The following is a 14,057-nucleotide window of genomic DNA, read 5'->3' as shown; positions in this document are numbered from 1 at the left end:
TTTTGTAAACTAAACATGACTTTTTTTTTTTTTTTTGCTGGCCATGTGGAATCTTTTTTCCATTCATTAGTGAGCTGCTTTTTTTTGTGAATGCAATTAGACAAAGGAATAAATCAGTCAACAAACACGAGACATCATTTTGGAAATACTGGGCTGTCTATGCTCTTATTTGCTTAACTGTATAAATCTTTCACCAAACTACAAATGAAACTGATTCCCTCAGTATTGGGGTCAGGAAGAGAGAAAGATTGGGCCAGATCCTACAAATTTGATGGTTCCTGCCGACCATGGCTGGCGTTGAGCAGTTTCTCTCATTACAGCAATTCAGGATTCCCACTGTTGGGAAATCGCTTAGGAATATTTCTTCCCTTTCCTCTCTTGTATTACAGAGCTAACGAAACATCACTAGGATGATAGAACTCTGAAGTCTTTTCCCTGTAAAAGGTTTTATGTCTCTCTTTGCCCGAATATCTTCATGCATGACTGGTTTTGTTCTGGTGGTCTCGTGATTCTTTTGCAAGGAGGGGAAGGGTGCTCATAACTAATCATCTCATACCTGATTTCTGCTGGGATTGGGCATTCCTGGCACCTCACAGCAAACAGCCCATAAAAATGCATTTTCTCCTTGCAGGGAGAAATGAAAGTTTTGTTGGACCCAAGAACTAATGGTCCCCTCCCTGGCATTCCCAGCCAGCTCTTGTGCTTGCCATAGGTATGGGTGCATACCCCTAAGGGCAAGGATTTGGGACTGAGCTGCACTGAAACAGGATTTATTTCATCCCAATGTATTTTTTTGTGTAGCTGGAGAGACCTGCCAGCTTGCATTCATAGAGGATTTGAGACCTGAGAGATGCGCTTCATCGCTGGGCAGCACTTCTGCAATCTATCCTTCTTCAAGGCTCTTTTGAGGCTGTAAAGCTTGTTTTGACCCTCTATGGACAGGTGAATCCCACCTAGAGTACTTCATTATCATAGAATCACTAGGTTGGAAAGGACCCACTGGATCATCGAGTCTAACCATACCCAACAGTCACTAAACCATGCCCCTCAGCACCTCATCCACCTGTCTTTTAAACACCTGCAGGGAAGGTGACTCAACCACCTCCCTGGGCAGCCGGTTCCAGTGCCCAATGACCCTTTCTGTGAAATATTTTTTCCTGACGTCAAGCCTGAACCTCCCCTGGCAGAGCTTGAGGCCATTCCCTCTATTAAGCTTCCTCTGCGAAGAAACACAAGTTGAGAGAAGTACTTGGGATTTATTTACATGCAATTTGTCTTTTGCCAATCAACATTTTCAACTGCAAGTATTTCTGTGGGTGGATTTCCCCTCCCTGTGCAAATGGACTTTGAGCTGGCCTTCCTATTTGCTGTGATTTAAGAAGGATTTCTGCCCAAGTAACATAAACAGTAAATCTTTACAATTTTTTTTGTAAAGATGTTCTCAAGTTTCCCACTGTTTTTCCAGAGTTCGCCAGATAAATAGGCCTCAGGAAAGATACAGCATAGAAGGCATAAATACCCCAAAAACGTTGAGAATAAGTGTCAAGAGTTGATGTATAGCTAATGGCCTAGTGGGCAGTTTCATCACAAGATGTTTATCTCCTTGTGTACTTTCATCAAAGTCTCCATGGAGTATCTATCCATTTAAAGTTTATGTATCCTACCCAATAAAATTAATTTCCTATTCATAACCTACTCCTTCCCAGTTTTTAAATTAAACTTTGTTTTTAAAAGATGGCTTGTCAGTGGCTGAGCGCTGCCTGTGATGCTCAGCTGCAGCACTAATTGAACTAGAAGGCACCTTTGGATAAAAATGCAATGCCAGCCTTTACCGTCTCTCATGAATGGTGCATTATGGCTGCAGATAGAGATGAACTGTCCTCTAGCTGGACAGCTGCAAATGGAGTGTTCAGTGGGGTGTAGCTTGTAACAGAGTTAAACTCCATCACACTTTGGCTCCTGCAGACATTTTCAGAGGGGCTTCTCACTCACAGGTTTACAGCATGGGGAGGAGGATGGGCCTGGTTGTAGTCACACTGGCTGTTTTTCCACCAGTGCTCACTGCTGTGTTTAGCCCTCAGATCAACAGCATCATGGGGTGAGATTGTAAAAACCAGGTGCTGAAAGTTGGAAAAGTTGAAGTTCCAGTGCAGAAGACCTTGAAGGAGGATACCACGATAATTTAGAACTGCCAACATCTTGGCCAGGTGTGGAGAATACAGCTTATCCCTATGTCCTTGGGGCCGGGGCAGAATGTACCTGGCTCCGTTCATGGCTTTCAAAAGTGCCGCACTCCTCCTTTTGTCCTGTTTATGCCAAAGGGCAGGGCTGGGGAGATAAATGATCCTGCCCAAAGGGACTACTGCTAGAAGAGAATCACTGAGTTTGGCCCAGGCACTTTTGTACTTGCAGCCTGATCTGGGATTCTAAGGAGCAGGCTTTGGAATCAAGAGGCATCCAGTGGCACACAAGAACCAAGTCCAGTGATCACAGTTAGTTCTTCATGGTCATCTCCACACCAGACAGCGAGTTTAAGTTCCCCACTTCTCAGAACTGTGTCTTTTGCCCCATAGGATGAAAATTAAACTCATTTTTATTTTTTTACTCTATTTCCCTTGTCAATGCCAGGAAAAAAGAAGCACACGGCGGGTTAGCTGTCTGTACTGCATGCCCCTGGCCAGGACAGGACTTGTATCTGGTGGAGAGAGGATGCATCTGCAAGTCATTGCTTCTCTCAGTCGCCTTGCTGGGATTTGTTTTCAGTTGCTGCTGAGACAAACTCACCAGTCAAAATACTGGTGCTTTTCAAGGCCAAGTCAGCAATGTTTCCTGTAAGCAGTATTTTACATTGCATTTGCATGAGTCGCTTTTTTGATTGTCTCAAAACCTCCATAAACAGGGTTCTGTCATTAATTTTACTCTTCTATTCAATGCTGGTAATTTGTACATTGTGCTTGTCGAGCACAAACCAGGGAATGACGATGCTGGTGCTGCGCTGCAGGATGTTCAGAGTGCAGGCAAATCCATTGTTTTGCACTGAGATGAACCAAATGTTGAGCACTGATCCTTTGCTAAATTGGGATACATGCTGGGTAATCTTCCTTCTTCAGCAACAAATAGCACTTCTAGGGCATCGTAAGCTGGGTCAGTTTGAGTGCTTCTATATCTATGGGTAAGTCATACTTGAAAGGTGCTTTTTCTTACATGCTCTGGCTGATTTTATGAAAGGTTGTTTCTATGCAGCCTCCAGTGATATGGTACCCACCCCGATGAAATATAAAAACTTTGGTCTTCCCCCTCCTTTGTCAGGAGGTAGAGCCTGGCAGCCCTTGCCAGATCCCAGGGATCACAGCAACATGTGTTGAATAAAAACGCGTGCCCAGAGATCTTACTGAGCTTGGTTGGAAGCCTGGGAGCCCTGACAAGCACTCTGGATCCAAGCCAGCAAATATCTGCATGTGTATTGGTGTGTCTGTGTCAGTCTTCATAGTAAGTAAAGCCTCCATTTCTGAATGGAGGTGTTACTAGATTAGAGGGACTGGCTGACATGGTCACTGACAAAGCCTCGGACTGGAGAGTCTGCATGAAACATGAAAACTGGATCAAACAAAACCTCCGGGTTTTCAACAATGTGAGAGTGGCAACAATTTGCCCCAGGCATGGGGCAGAATATCCACCTGCATCAATGCCAGTTGCTGGGGACTGGCCGGACACATAGAACCCTAGTGTGAGAACGGTGAGTGGTGGTGAAGACAAGGCTGCTGTCAGGAATAGGGCAAACTATGCAAAGGGCCATTTGAGGAGGAGCATGGCCAAGACGTTCAGGGGAGTTGTTATTCCCCTTTGCCTGGTGCTGTTGAGACTGACCCAGTGTCAGGTCTCCTAGTTCAAGGGGGATGTGAACAAACTGGATTGGACCCAGGGGAGGGCTATGAAAAAGGTCAGGGGTCTAGTGTACATAAACTGTAAAACAGGTGGAGGGAATTGGGCTTGTTCGGCCTGACAGAAAGGAGGCTCAGGTGGTCTAACAGACACATGCAACTTCTTGAAGGGCAGCTCTAGACATGATGCAGCCAGACTTTTCTTGGTAGTGGTAGCTGATACCATGTTGGACAACAGCCACAAGCTGCAGTTTGAGAAATTTAGATTGGACATGAGGAAGAACTTCTTTCTCAGGTACTCAGGGAGGGGGTAAACCTCTTTTCTTGGATTCTTTCAAAACTTGTCTAGAAAAATCCACAGCTGAGCTGATGTGCTCAAGCAAGAGGGCAGATGATATCTCCTGAGGTCTCTTTTACCACAAGTCCAGTGATTCTACAAAATCAGGGCATCAGAATTTCTGCTTTCTTTTTCTTTTTAAATTAAAGATAATGTTCAACCAGACTTCCAGGCTTCAACAAGTAAGAAAACAAAAAAATAATGCCGGGAGCAAACAGACAAGCAAACAAAACCCTAAGTAAACAAGCAAGCAAGCAAACAAACAAAAATCCCAAGGGACAAACAAGTATTGTTTATCTAATTTTCCAGTTTGTATTCAGCCTCATGATTTGTGTGGATTTAATATAATGTTTTAAAAAATGTTTTTGGCATTGGCTGGTATTCTGCAGTCTGAGTGGAGTCACATGTGAACATTTGCTAGCTTGGTCTCTCTATAAATTTGCAGTGCTTTGTGCTGATGAGATTAACTCTAACTACACGTAACACCAATGCTTTCAGGATCTGTATAAATCTAGTGCAAGAAGCATGAGGCATTGGAAGTAACAGTTTTGCAGTAAGCTTTGCTTGCAACCATCCAAAATAAAATCAAAGTGGCTTTCATGAAGAATTAAAAGTCATCTCTTCTAAGCTATCTGAGGTAATAAAAGTGAAAGAAGTGAAATGGTTAAAAGGTTGAAGACTTTGTCATGTGCTCCTGTTTGGGGCAAGGTCCACGTTCACCCTGCTAGGACTCTCAAGCTGGTCTTAGTTGTGATGGTCCTAGAAGCAATGAGTCCATGGGGACAAGGCTGAAGAACAAGATCTGTGATTCAATGCATGGTTACCTTTGATCCTTCCTGTCAAGTAAGCAAAGGGGAGGAAAAAAAAGAAAGAAAATATAAATCCGCAGAATATTGACTCAGCACCTTTCACAGTGTAAGCTTTGAACTGTACACACAGCTTCCGTGCCTTACTCAGACTCCACTTCCAGTGAGAAAGCACCTTTGTATCACTTCTCAGCCAGTCGGCCTGCAGGAAGTCACTCCTTGAGCACTATGAATGCAAAAGCCAGCTCTGGAAGTGAGGAAGACTCCTCGGGAATGAGGACTGAGACCCTCGGGGAGAGCAGCTACTCAGGAGAGATCAAGAGGGGACAAGTAATCCTTGTTGCCTACCTGATTGCAACCCTAGAGCTGACCTTCCTCTTCATGCAGATGGGAATTATGCCCGTGAGTATGGATGGTCTTGTTTTACAGCATGTCTTCCCTTGGATGCCAGACTACATAATTTTCCAGCAAAGTCAGAAGAGACCTTCCAGCAGGAGAGAAGAAAGTGTATTCCTACCTAGCAGGCAAGCTGTGACTGTGTTCAGGGTGTGTCCAGGCAGTAAAAGCTGGTTTATTATTTGTACTGCAGTAGTACCTAGAGTCCTTTCCTGGCCTCATGGCCCTGTGTGAAATTGATGTAGTTTGTATCTTCATTCTTGTGCTGGGAGAGAGACCCAACAAGCAGGAAGCAGAAATCAGAGATTTCAGGTCAGAGGTGGGTTTTCTGATGTTGTCATAAACCAGCTGTGAGCAGGAATCATTGCTTCCTATTTGCTGGACTTTTCCATCTGGTTTTATAGAATCACAGAATGATTTTAGATTGAGTCCAACTATTAATCTAACATTGCCAAGTCCAGCATTAAACTACGTCCCTAAGCACCATATCTACACATCTTTTAACTACCTGCAGGGATGGTGACTTAACCGCTTCCCTGGGCAGCCTGTGCCAATGCTTGACAACCCTGAAGTGAAGAAATTTTTTGTAACATCCAGCCTACACCTCCCCTGGCACAACTTGAGGACATTTCCTCTCATCCTATCACTTCTCACTTGGGAGAAGAGACCAATACCCATCTCACTATTATCCCCTTTCAGGTAGCTGCAGAGAGTGATAAGGTTTCTCTTCAACCTCCTTTTCTGTAGGCTAAACAATCCCAGTTCCTTCAGCTGCTCCTCATAAGAATTGTGCTCTAGACTCTTCACCAGCTTTGTTGCTCTTCTCTGGACACAATTCAGCAGCAAAATGTCTTTCTTGTAGTGAGGAGCCCAAAACTGAACACAGGATTCCAAGTGTGGCCTCACCAGTGCTGACTACAGAACAATTGCTCTCCTGGACCTGCTGGCTAAGCTATTCCTGATATAAGCCAGGATGCTATTGGCCTTCTTGGTCACCTGGGCACACTGCCAGCTCATTTCCAGCCAGCTGTCAACCAACACCCCCAGGTCCTTTTCTGCAGACAGCTCTCCTGCTCTTGTGAGCTCTTGGATCAATGATACCATCTCCACTCCTGTTTCTGGTGACACCATGCCTTCTGGGAGGTATCTCTGCTGCTTTGTGCCTCCAGAGGCAAACTGCTCCCTATTCCTGAGGCTAAACCCGCCCATAGTGCCCTGAGCCTGAGAGCTGAGAGTGTTTATTTATAGGAGTTTTGTGTGGTTGATCACCAATCAGTCACAGGGAGTTTGGTGATCTGGGTGCAGAGCACATATCAGGGAAGCAGGCAAGACTGGGGCACCTCCTCAGCTTCTGAGAGCTGAACTTGGCAGAGAGTTTTAAACAACTCTTAGCAGATGGCACAAAATGAAAACATAACTCAGAAACAGCTGTCCCTTGAGTTTATGACTTTTAAGTAAAAAAACCAAAGGACTGTGGCTTTTCAAGGTGTGCATCTGTGGCTTATTGCAAGCTCAGGTGGTGGATGTACCATCTAGATTATAAATAAAGGCAATATCTTGCCCATATTGTGCTGTACTGATCCTGGCTTGCTCAGTTAAACAACAGCTCTAAGACGTTACCATAGTCATCTTCTAGGTGGTACTTGAGCTGTCCTAGGGGCAGGGTCTGGAGTCAAGAAGTCTCCTTAAGTTCTACCTCATCCTTCTTAGCAGCAGCTTAATATCTTCAGCTGTGTTGGACTGCAAGGTAAAGGGCAGTTCAGATTGATCACCTGGTGCAAAATTGACGGTTTTGTTCATATCCAACCAATCTTCATCAGCAGATGATGTGGGACGGAGACTTTTAGTTTTCATTAAGCAGCCTGTATCTCACCTAATGAAGCTTTCATGTATAGGTATGGGCAACTGAAGGAAGTGCTTATTTGGAGCTGTAGTACTCTCCACACAGATATTAAGTTCTTTATTTAGAAATACAGCATATTTCATTTCCCCTAACCTGCTGTTTTGTTTGTTTATTTTTCTTTTTTAGTATTTGGCAAAGAGCCTAGGTTTGGATTCAGTGGGCTTTGGTTACCTTCAGACAACCTTTGGTGTCCTCCAGCTTGTGGGAGGTCCAGTTTTTGGAAGGTAAGCGAGAACAATTCTCATGACCCTTTTCATAGCTGAAAAAGGCCAGGTATTTTTATTCTTTAATAAAAAAAGCCATTTAGTTCTGTTTCATGATCATGTTGAAATGCTTGAAAGTTTTATAAATGGGCAGGGGGAAAAGAAATACTATGATTTGAAATACCGAAACATAGAAGCAGCCTTTATGCTAGCTTAGCTATGTTTTAATGACACACATTTAAGCGTAACAATATACTGGGAACAGGCTTAAACTATCAGAGCCCAGATCCTAACAACTTCATCCTGCAAACATTTTATAACCATGTGTAACCTTAGAAATGTCTTGTGACTGGAAAATCCAAAGAAAGAAGGGATTTATTGATGTTAAGTAGAGCTGTCAATTAAAATGATCAAGGGTCGTGTTACTGCTACAGCTGAATCTCGCTGCATCTACGTCAGTGTTTCATACAAAGCTAGACTTGCGTGAATCTTTAAGAACTGACGCATCTACGAGCTCATCTCTCACAATCATAGAATCATAGAATCATAGAATAGTTAGAGTTGGAAGGGACCTTAAAGATCATGTAGTTCCAACCACCCTGCCATGGGCAGGGACATCACACTAGATCAGGTTGCCCAAGGCCCCATCCAGCCTGGCCTTGAATGCCTCCAGGGGTGGTGCATCCATGACTTCCCTTGGCAACCCGTTCCAGTGCCTCACCACTCTCATGGTGAAGAAATTCTTCCTGATATCAAGCCTAAATCTGCCCCCTCCAGTTTATATCCATTTCTCCTTGTCCTATCACCACAACCCTTTATGAACAGTCCCTCTCCAGCTTTCTGGAAGGTCCCTTTCAGGTACTGGAAGGTCACTATAAGATCTCCTCTGAGCCTTCTCTTCTCCAGGCTGAACAACCCCAACTCTCTCAGCCTGTCCTCGTATGGGAGGTGCTCCAGCCCTCTGATCATCTTTGTAGCCCTCCTCTTGACCTGTTCCAACAGTTCCATATCCTTCCTATGTTGAAGATTCCAGAACTGGACACAATAATCCAGATGAGGTCTCACAAGAGAGGAGTAGAGGGCAGAATCACTTCCCTCAACCTACTGGCCACGCTTCTTTTGATGCAGCCCAGGATATAGTTGGCCTTCTGGGCTGCGAGCACACATTGTCAGTTTGTGTCAAGCTTCTCATCGACCAGCACCCCCATGTCCTTCTCTGCAGGGCAGCTCTCAACCACATCATCCCCAGTTGTGTACTGAAACCAGGGATTGCTCCAACCCAGGTGTAGGACCTTGTACTTGGCCTTGCTGAACCTCAGGCCCACTTCTCCAATATGTCCAGGTCCCTCTGGATGACATCCTGTCCTTCCGGTATGGCAACTACACCACTCAGCTTGCTGTCATCTATAAACTCGCTGAGGGTGCACTCAATCTCACTGTCAGTATCATTGATGAAGATATTAAACAGCATCAGTCCCAGTACCGACCCCTGAGGGACACAACTTGTCATGGATCTCCATCTGGACTTTGAGCTATTGACCACTACTGTTTGAATACGACCATCCAACCAGTTTCTTATCCACCATACCGTCCACCCATCAAATCCATATCTCTCCAATTTAGAGAGAAGGGTGTTGTGGGGGACTGTGTCAAAGGCTTTACAGAAGTCTAGATAGATCACATCCATTGGTTTTCCCATGCCCACTTATGCAGTTACCCCATCATAGAAAGCCACTAAGTTGCTCATACAGGATTTGCCCCTGGTGACACCCTGCTGGCTGCCATTAATCACCTCCATGTCCTCCATGTGCTTTAGCATAGCTTCTAGGAGGATTTGTTCTATGATCTTCCCAGGCACAGAGGTGAGGCTGACAGGTCAGTAGTTCACAGGGTCATCTTTTCTACCCTTTTTAAAAAATAGGCACAACGTTACCCTTCTTCCAGTCACTAGAGACTTCTCCTGATTGCCATGACTTTTCAAATATCATGGAGAGTGGCTTGGCAACCACATCTGCAAATTCCCTCAGGACTCTGGGATGCATCTGATCAGGTCCCATAGATTTATAAATGTTCAGGTTTCTCAGGTGGTCACGAACCTTATCCTCCTCTACAGTGGGAGGGGGTTTACCCCCTGGTCACCATCTTGCTGTCCCATGACTCAGGAGGGGTGAGGAGAGCAGTTATCAGTGAAGACTGAGGCAGAAAAGTTGTTAAGTACTTCAGCCTTCTCCTCATCTGTTGATAGAGGTCACCATTCCCAACCATCAATGGGGGTACATTCTCTTTAACCTTCCTTTTTTGACTGACGTCCCTGTAGAAGCCCTTTTGGTTAGTCTTTACTTCTTTTGCCAAGTTCAGCTCCAGCTGCACCTTGGCCTTTGTGACCTCATCCCTACACAACCAGGCAGCATCCCTGTACACAATAAGAGAAGGGTGGAAAAACTTAGGTTTTCTAGTTTTCTGCCTCATGGCACACATGCTCCTGTTCCTAATGAAACATAAACAGCCAAAAAATATTTGAATGCATTCCCAAAAAGCAGAAAAAAATCAGAAGAGCAATGTAATCCAGTGATAGGAAGTGAAAATGAAACTGAGAAAATCTAGCTTTTCTTCTTAGTCCTGCGACTATCAACAAAGTAATAAATAGATAGGGACCTGGTATGTGCCTCAGTTTTCCTGTCAATATAGGTTGTGAGCTCTGCTGGATCCTCTGGTATATGGTGTGTGACACTTCAAGGATCTGACCTCTAAAATCCCTTGGACACTACTATAATATACATTTTAAAATTAATAACATTAAATTCTCCAGTGAAGTTTGCAAGGAAACATGTTCATTAGAATGGAGATGGTGCAAAGGGCCCAATTGGAATGCTTTTTCTATTAATATACAAAACTAGAGTAGTATTTCTCCTCTGGATCTGTTGCCATCTGAAATCTGGTTTTCCTTTGTGTGTGTCATTCACTAATGTACAGAAGAGATGCCAAAAGAAAGGAAAACAGCAAACTAGAATCCATTTGTGTTTGGGCTCCTACTGATGTAGATGGGACTGAAAGTGTGTATTGCCAGACTGAAGCCGAAATTTGCAATATAGGTTGGAGATAAAAAGGATTTTCTTACATGTGGGGCTACTTCGAGGCAGATAAAGAGAAAATGGGAAGGAAGGGGATAAGAGAGATAAACGTGTAGCTTGGGTAAGTTTTCCTTGTTTTTCTTGCTTAATGCTCCTGAACAGCCATGAGAAGATGAAACACTGAATTTGCACTTAAGTAACAAAACAACAAACGCTCCAGACTACGTAGTGGATCTTGGTCTTTAGGTTATAAATAGCTAATATAAAATTCCCTGGCTTTCATGAAAACAGCTAAGTTTTTACCTGTACCTCTTCCTCAACACTAACACCTTTAATTACTTACGCTTAGCTTTGTTCGTAGACCCGCCTTGGCGTTTGGGAAAGGGTTGTTTCTTTTAGTGTAAACACAACCAATTACCATGCAAGTCAACATGTATCTGATAACTGCAATATGCACCTTCAATAAAATGAAGGAAGGAGGAATTGGAGTGAAAAACTCTAAGACCTACGTTGTAGCAATCTCGGTCCCAATTACTCAGAAACTTTTCTGTGGTACTCTTTGACTTTGTCTAACTTAGCTTTTTAAAGTATCTTGGAGTTGAATAAAGCTCAAACCAAAACCTCATCTGGCTGTTTGGGTTTTTTTTCCTCAAACAGAAGCAAATTTGAGTCATTATTGTGAAGTCTTTACTGAACTTAAATGAAGAAGTATTTACAACGCCCATTGGAAGACATTGGAATAATTTGTATTGCCATTGGACCTGAATTAAAAAATTGGCTAGGCTGTTTCACTGTTCTGAACCAACTCTAAGAATCACAGAGTAAAATGTGAGAGCAGCATGTGCTCTGACGTGATAACATTGAATGAGTTACTGAGCTGAGCTGCCATAACTGCTTCTGACTGTGACTTGCCTTCTGCAGCTCTGAGGTGAATCACCTTTATTAATGGAAAGGCCAGTGGAAGGGACTTAAGCAAGCACACATTATCTTATGCTTATGAGGAGTCTAGAGAGATGCTGAGCAGTAGCAGCCATCTGCACGTTTCCATGATGCACCGAAGGGTCAGTGCCTACCTTCCCAGGTGGGCAGCTGGTGCTTCAGCACTGGTCCTTGCACCTCTCCTCCAAGCAAAGCTTCCAGTTTTGATGAGTTTGCTTAGAGTATTTGCAAGGCAAAGTTTTGTATTGCTGGTAGTCAGCAAAGAAAAGAGGCTACCCAGGGAGTTAAGCTCCTCTGAAATCTAGATCTCTTTTGGGAACAGAGTATTGCTGAGAATCTGATCGGCGCTTTCTAGGATAGATAAATTTGAGCAAGATGGTTGAGAAACTCCATCCATCTTTGATGGGAATGGTTGGACTCGATGATCCGGTGGGTCTCTTACAACCTGGTGATTCTATGATTCTATGAGTCTATGATCTTGGTGCATCATACTTGTGATGTGTGGTCCCACTTTTGATAACCTTGTATAATATCTGTACCAGGTTTGCAGATCAATTTGGCACCCGAGCTGCCTTAATTCTCTCCTGTGCATCTGGAAGTGCCTTCTTCCTGCTCATGTCTGTCTCCACCAGCATCCCCCTCCTCTTCCTATCCAGGCTGCCGGCGGTATTCATGCATGGGCTACCAGGTAAGGTTGATAAGGGCTGAGTGACTTTCCAAATTTGATTTATAGCCTGATTCTACTCTTGTTCACGTTGCTGGAAGTCAACAGACTCAACAGCATGGAAGAAGGCTGGAGAAACATTTGGTGGTTATTGCGGGTGAAATGGTGAGAACATGAAGCAGCAGGTGTATTGGTTATGGAAAGCAGCAGGCAAGCAAGGATGGTAGCGATAGTCCTACATTCATCCTCCTGTATGCTTTGAGAAAACTGCTTGGATTTCACCATCTAGACATGGGTGATGAACACTTGCTGGCAACAGTGTTATCCCAAACTTCTCAGCTGATTTCTTGCAACCAGGTTGTTTTGTAGGAGAGCTTTTCTGTTTCTTCTTGTTGTAAAATGAGCTTATTAGTCAAAATGAAATATGGTTACAAAAATACCTTCCATTACCCACCAAGCTGTTCTGCTTTAGTTCATCTCTCTTAGATGTTTCTAGTAAAAAACATTCAACAACCTTTAACTACCCTAAGTCCTCATAACTTATGCAAGGGAACACAAGTTCATAGGTGTTAAGCCTCCTCTTGCCACTTGTGAAGTGGTTTGTTTCAGTGGTTTGAGTGGTTTTTTCCCTACAACAGATGGGCTGAACCAATTCCACTCAGGAGTGTGCACAAGCATTTGCCCTGGGGTTGCAAAGACTGTGTTGTGGCAGGCACTGTTCCTGTAGCCTAAAAATTTATACCTGCTCTTAGACCTCATGACAAGCTTCTTTCTGGGGATTTGTTTCTCTGCAGGTGCTCAGAAGGTTATTACAGACCTGACTACTCCTTCCCAACGTGCTGATGCTTTGGGGAAACTGGGTCTTTGCTTTGGAATAGGCATCATCATTGGTTCTGCCTTGGGAGGTGTCCTTTCCACCAAATTCAGGTGAGTGGACCACTTGTTTGGTGTTGGTTTTGTTGCAACCGTTGAGGGAGCTACTAAAGGGTATTTTGCTTCCCCTCAGCTTTTACTATCTTACTGCTGGTGGCAGTGATATCATACCAGACTCAAAACTTCGCTTTCCATACTGCTGCACAGAACTAGTCCCACTGTTTTTAAGGTGACCTTGTTGAAAATCTCTTCTTCTGTCTACTTAAATTGATTGGAAAACAACTTGAAGTGACAAATGGATTCTCTCTGTCTCCCAGTTGCCTGCTCTTTGGAGGGGAGTGCTGAAAATCAGCACATACTGCATCAATTGCTTTTAGGAAACAGTGTTGAATAACCAAGAAATGGAAATCGAGAGCAGTGTGAAACCTGTGGGGAACTGATGTACTTGCAGATGCTTGATATAGAGCAAGGCCTTGAGTTGAGGGAGAAGAGTAAGGAAGTCAAGCTCTGTCACAGCAATATGAAGTACAAACTTGCTGCTTCCCTGTGTGCTTCTCACAGCCTGGCATATGTCATAGCAGGCTACCACCTTTTCTTATGTGCTGCTGTAGGAAATAAATGCCTGATTTTACTTAATTTACTTCTCCTTGTTCATTATTAGTAAAGGAAGCTTAAAAGGTGTGGTGTGTCAGAGAATTTTGCAGGCAAGTAAGCACAGGTGGCTGCAATCTTCCTGGAAGATGCCCCGGCATTTCTCTGGTGGGGAAAAAAGTCCCTTGCAAACTTGTAAGCATTTCTCTTGCTTTGCCTCTTTTAGTATGGACATTTGCTTCTGCAGATTCAGGTTAGCAAGGAAATAATTTTTTTCCAACCTTTGTGAGCATTATAGAAGCTCTGCATTGTAGAGCAGAAATTAAAGATCATTAGGGGAAGCTCTGATTTTCAGTAATTGGGCTTGTCCTGGAAGAGATCAGTGTAGCTGGT

At 43.8% G+C, this 14,057-nt stretch overlaps 1 protein-coding gene across 2 annotated transcripts in view; it reads left to right on the top strand.

Annotated features, from left to right (window-relative positions):
• Window positions 1-4,966: 4,966 nt before the first annotated feature.
• The window catches only part of SLC22A18 (solute carrier family 22 member 18), a 65,916-nt gene continuing 56,825 nt past the window's right edge, over window positions 4,967-14,057 (top strand). Inside the window, exons 1-5 of one of the 2 annotated variants that reach the window (XM_069857738.1) lie at window positions 4,967-5,061; window positions 5,218-5,426; window positions 7,450-7,547; window positions 12,079-12,224; window positions 12,995-13,127. In XM_069857738.1, the coding sequence (XP_069713839.1) occupies window positions 5,253-5,426; window positions 7,450-7,547; window positions 12,079-12,224; window positions 12,995-13,127 (551 nt within the window). In that variant the 5' untranslated portion in view covers window positions 4,967-5,061; window positions 5,218-5,252. Of the gene's footprint in view, window positions 5,134-5,217; window positions 5,427-7,449; window positions 7,548-12,078; window positions 12,225-12,994; window positions 13,128-14,057 lie in introns of both variants that reach the window. The other variant, XM_069857739.1, reaches the window with a different exon arrangement.

This window comes from Phaenicophaeus curvirostris, chromosome 5, assembly GCF_032191515.1.
Source record: "Phaenicophaeus curvirostris isolate KB17595 chromosome 5, BPBGC_Pcur_1.0, whole genome shotgun sequence".
Taxonomy (NCBI): Eukaryota; Metazoa; Chordata; class Aves; order Cuculiformes; family Cuculidae; genus Phaenicophaeus; species Phaenicophaeus curvirostris.
The sequence above is the reverse complement of the archived record's forward strand: the minus strand, read 5'-3'. Positions and strand labels throughout refer to the sequence as shown.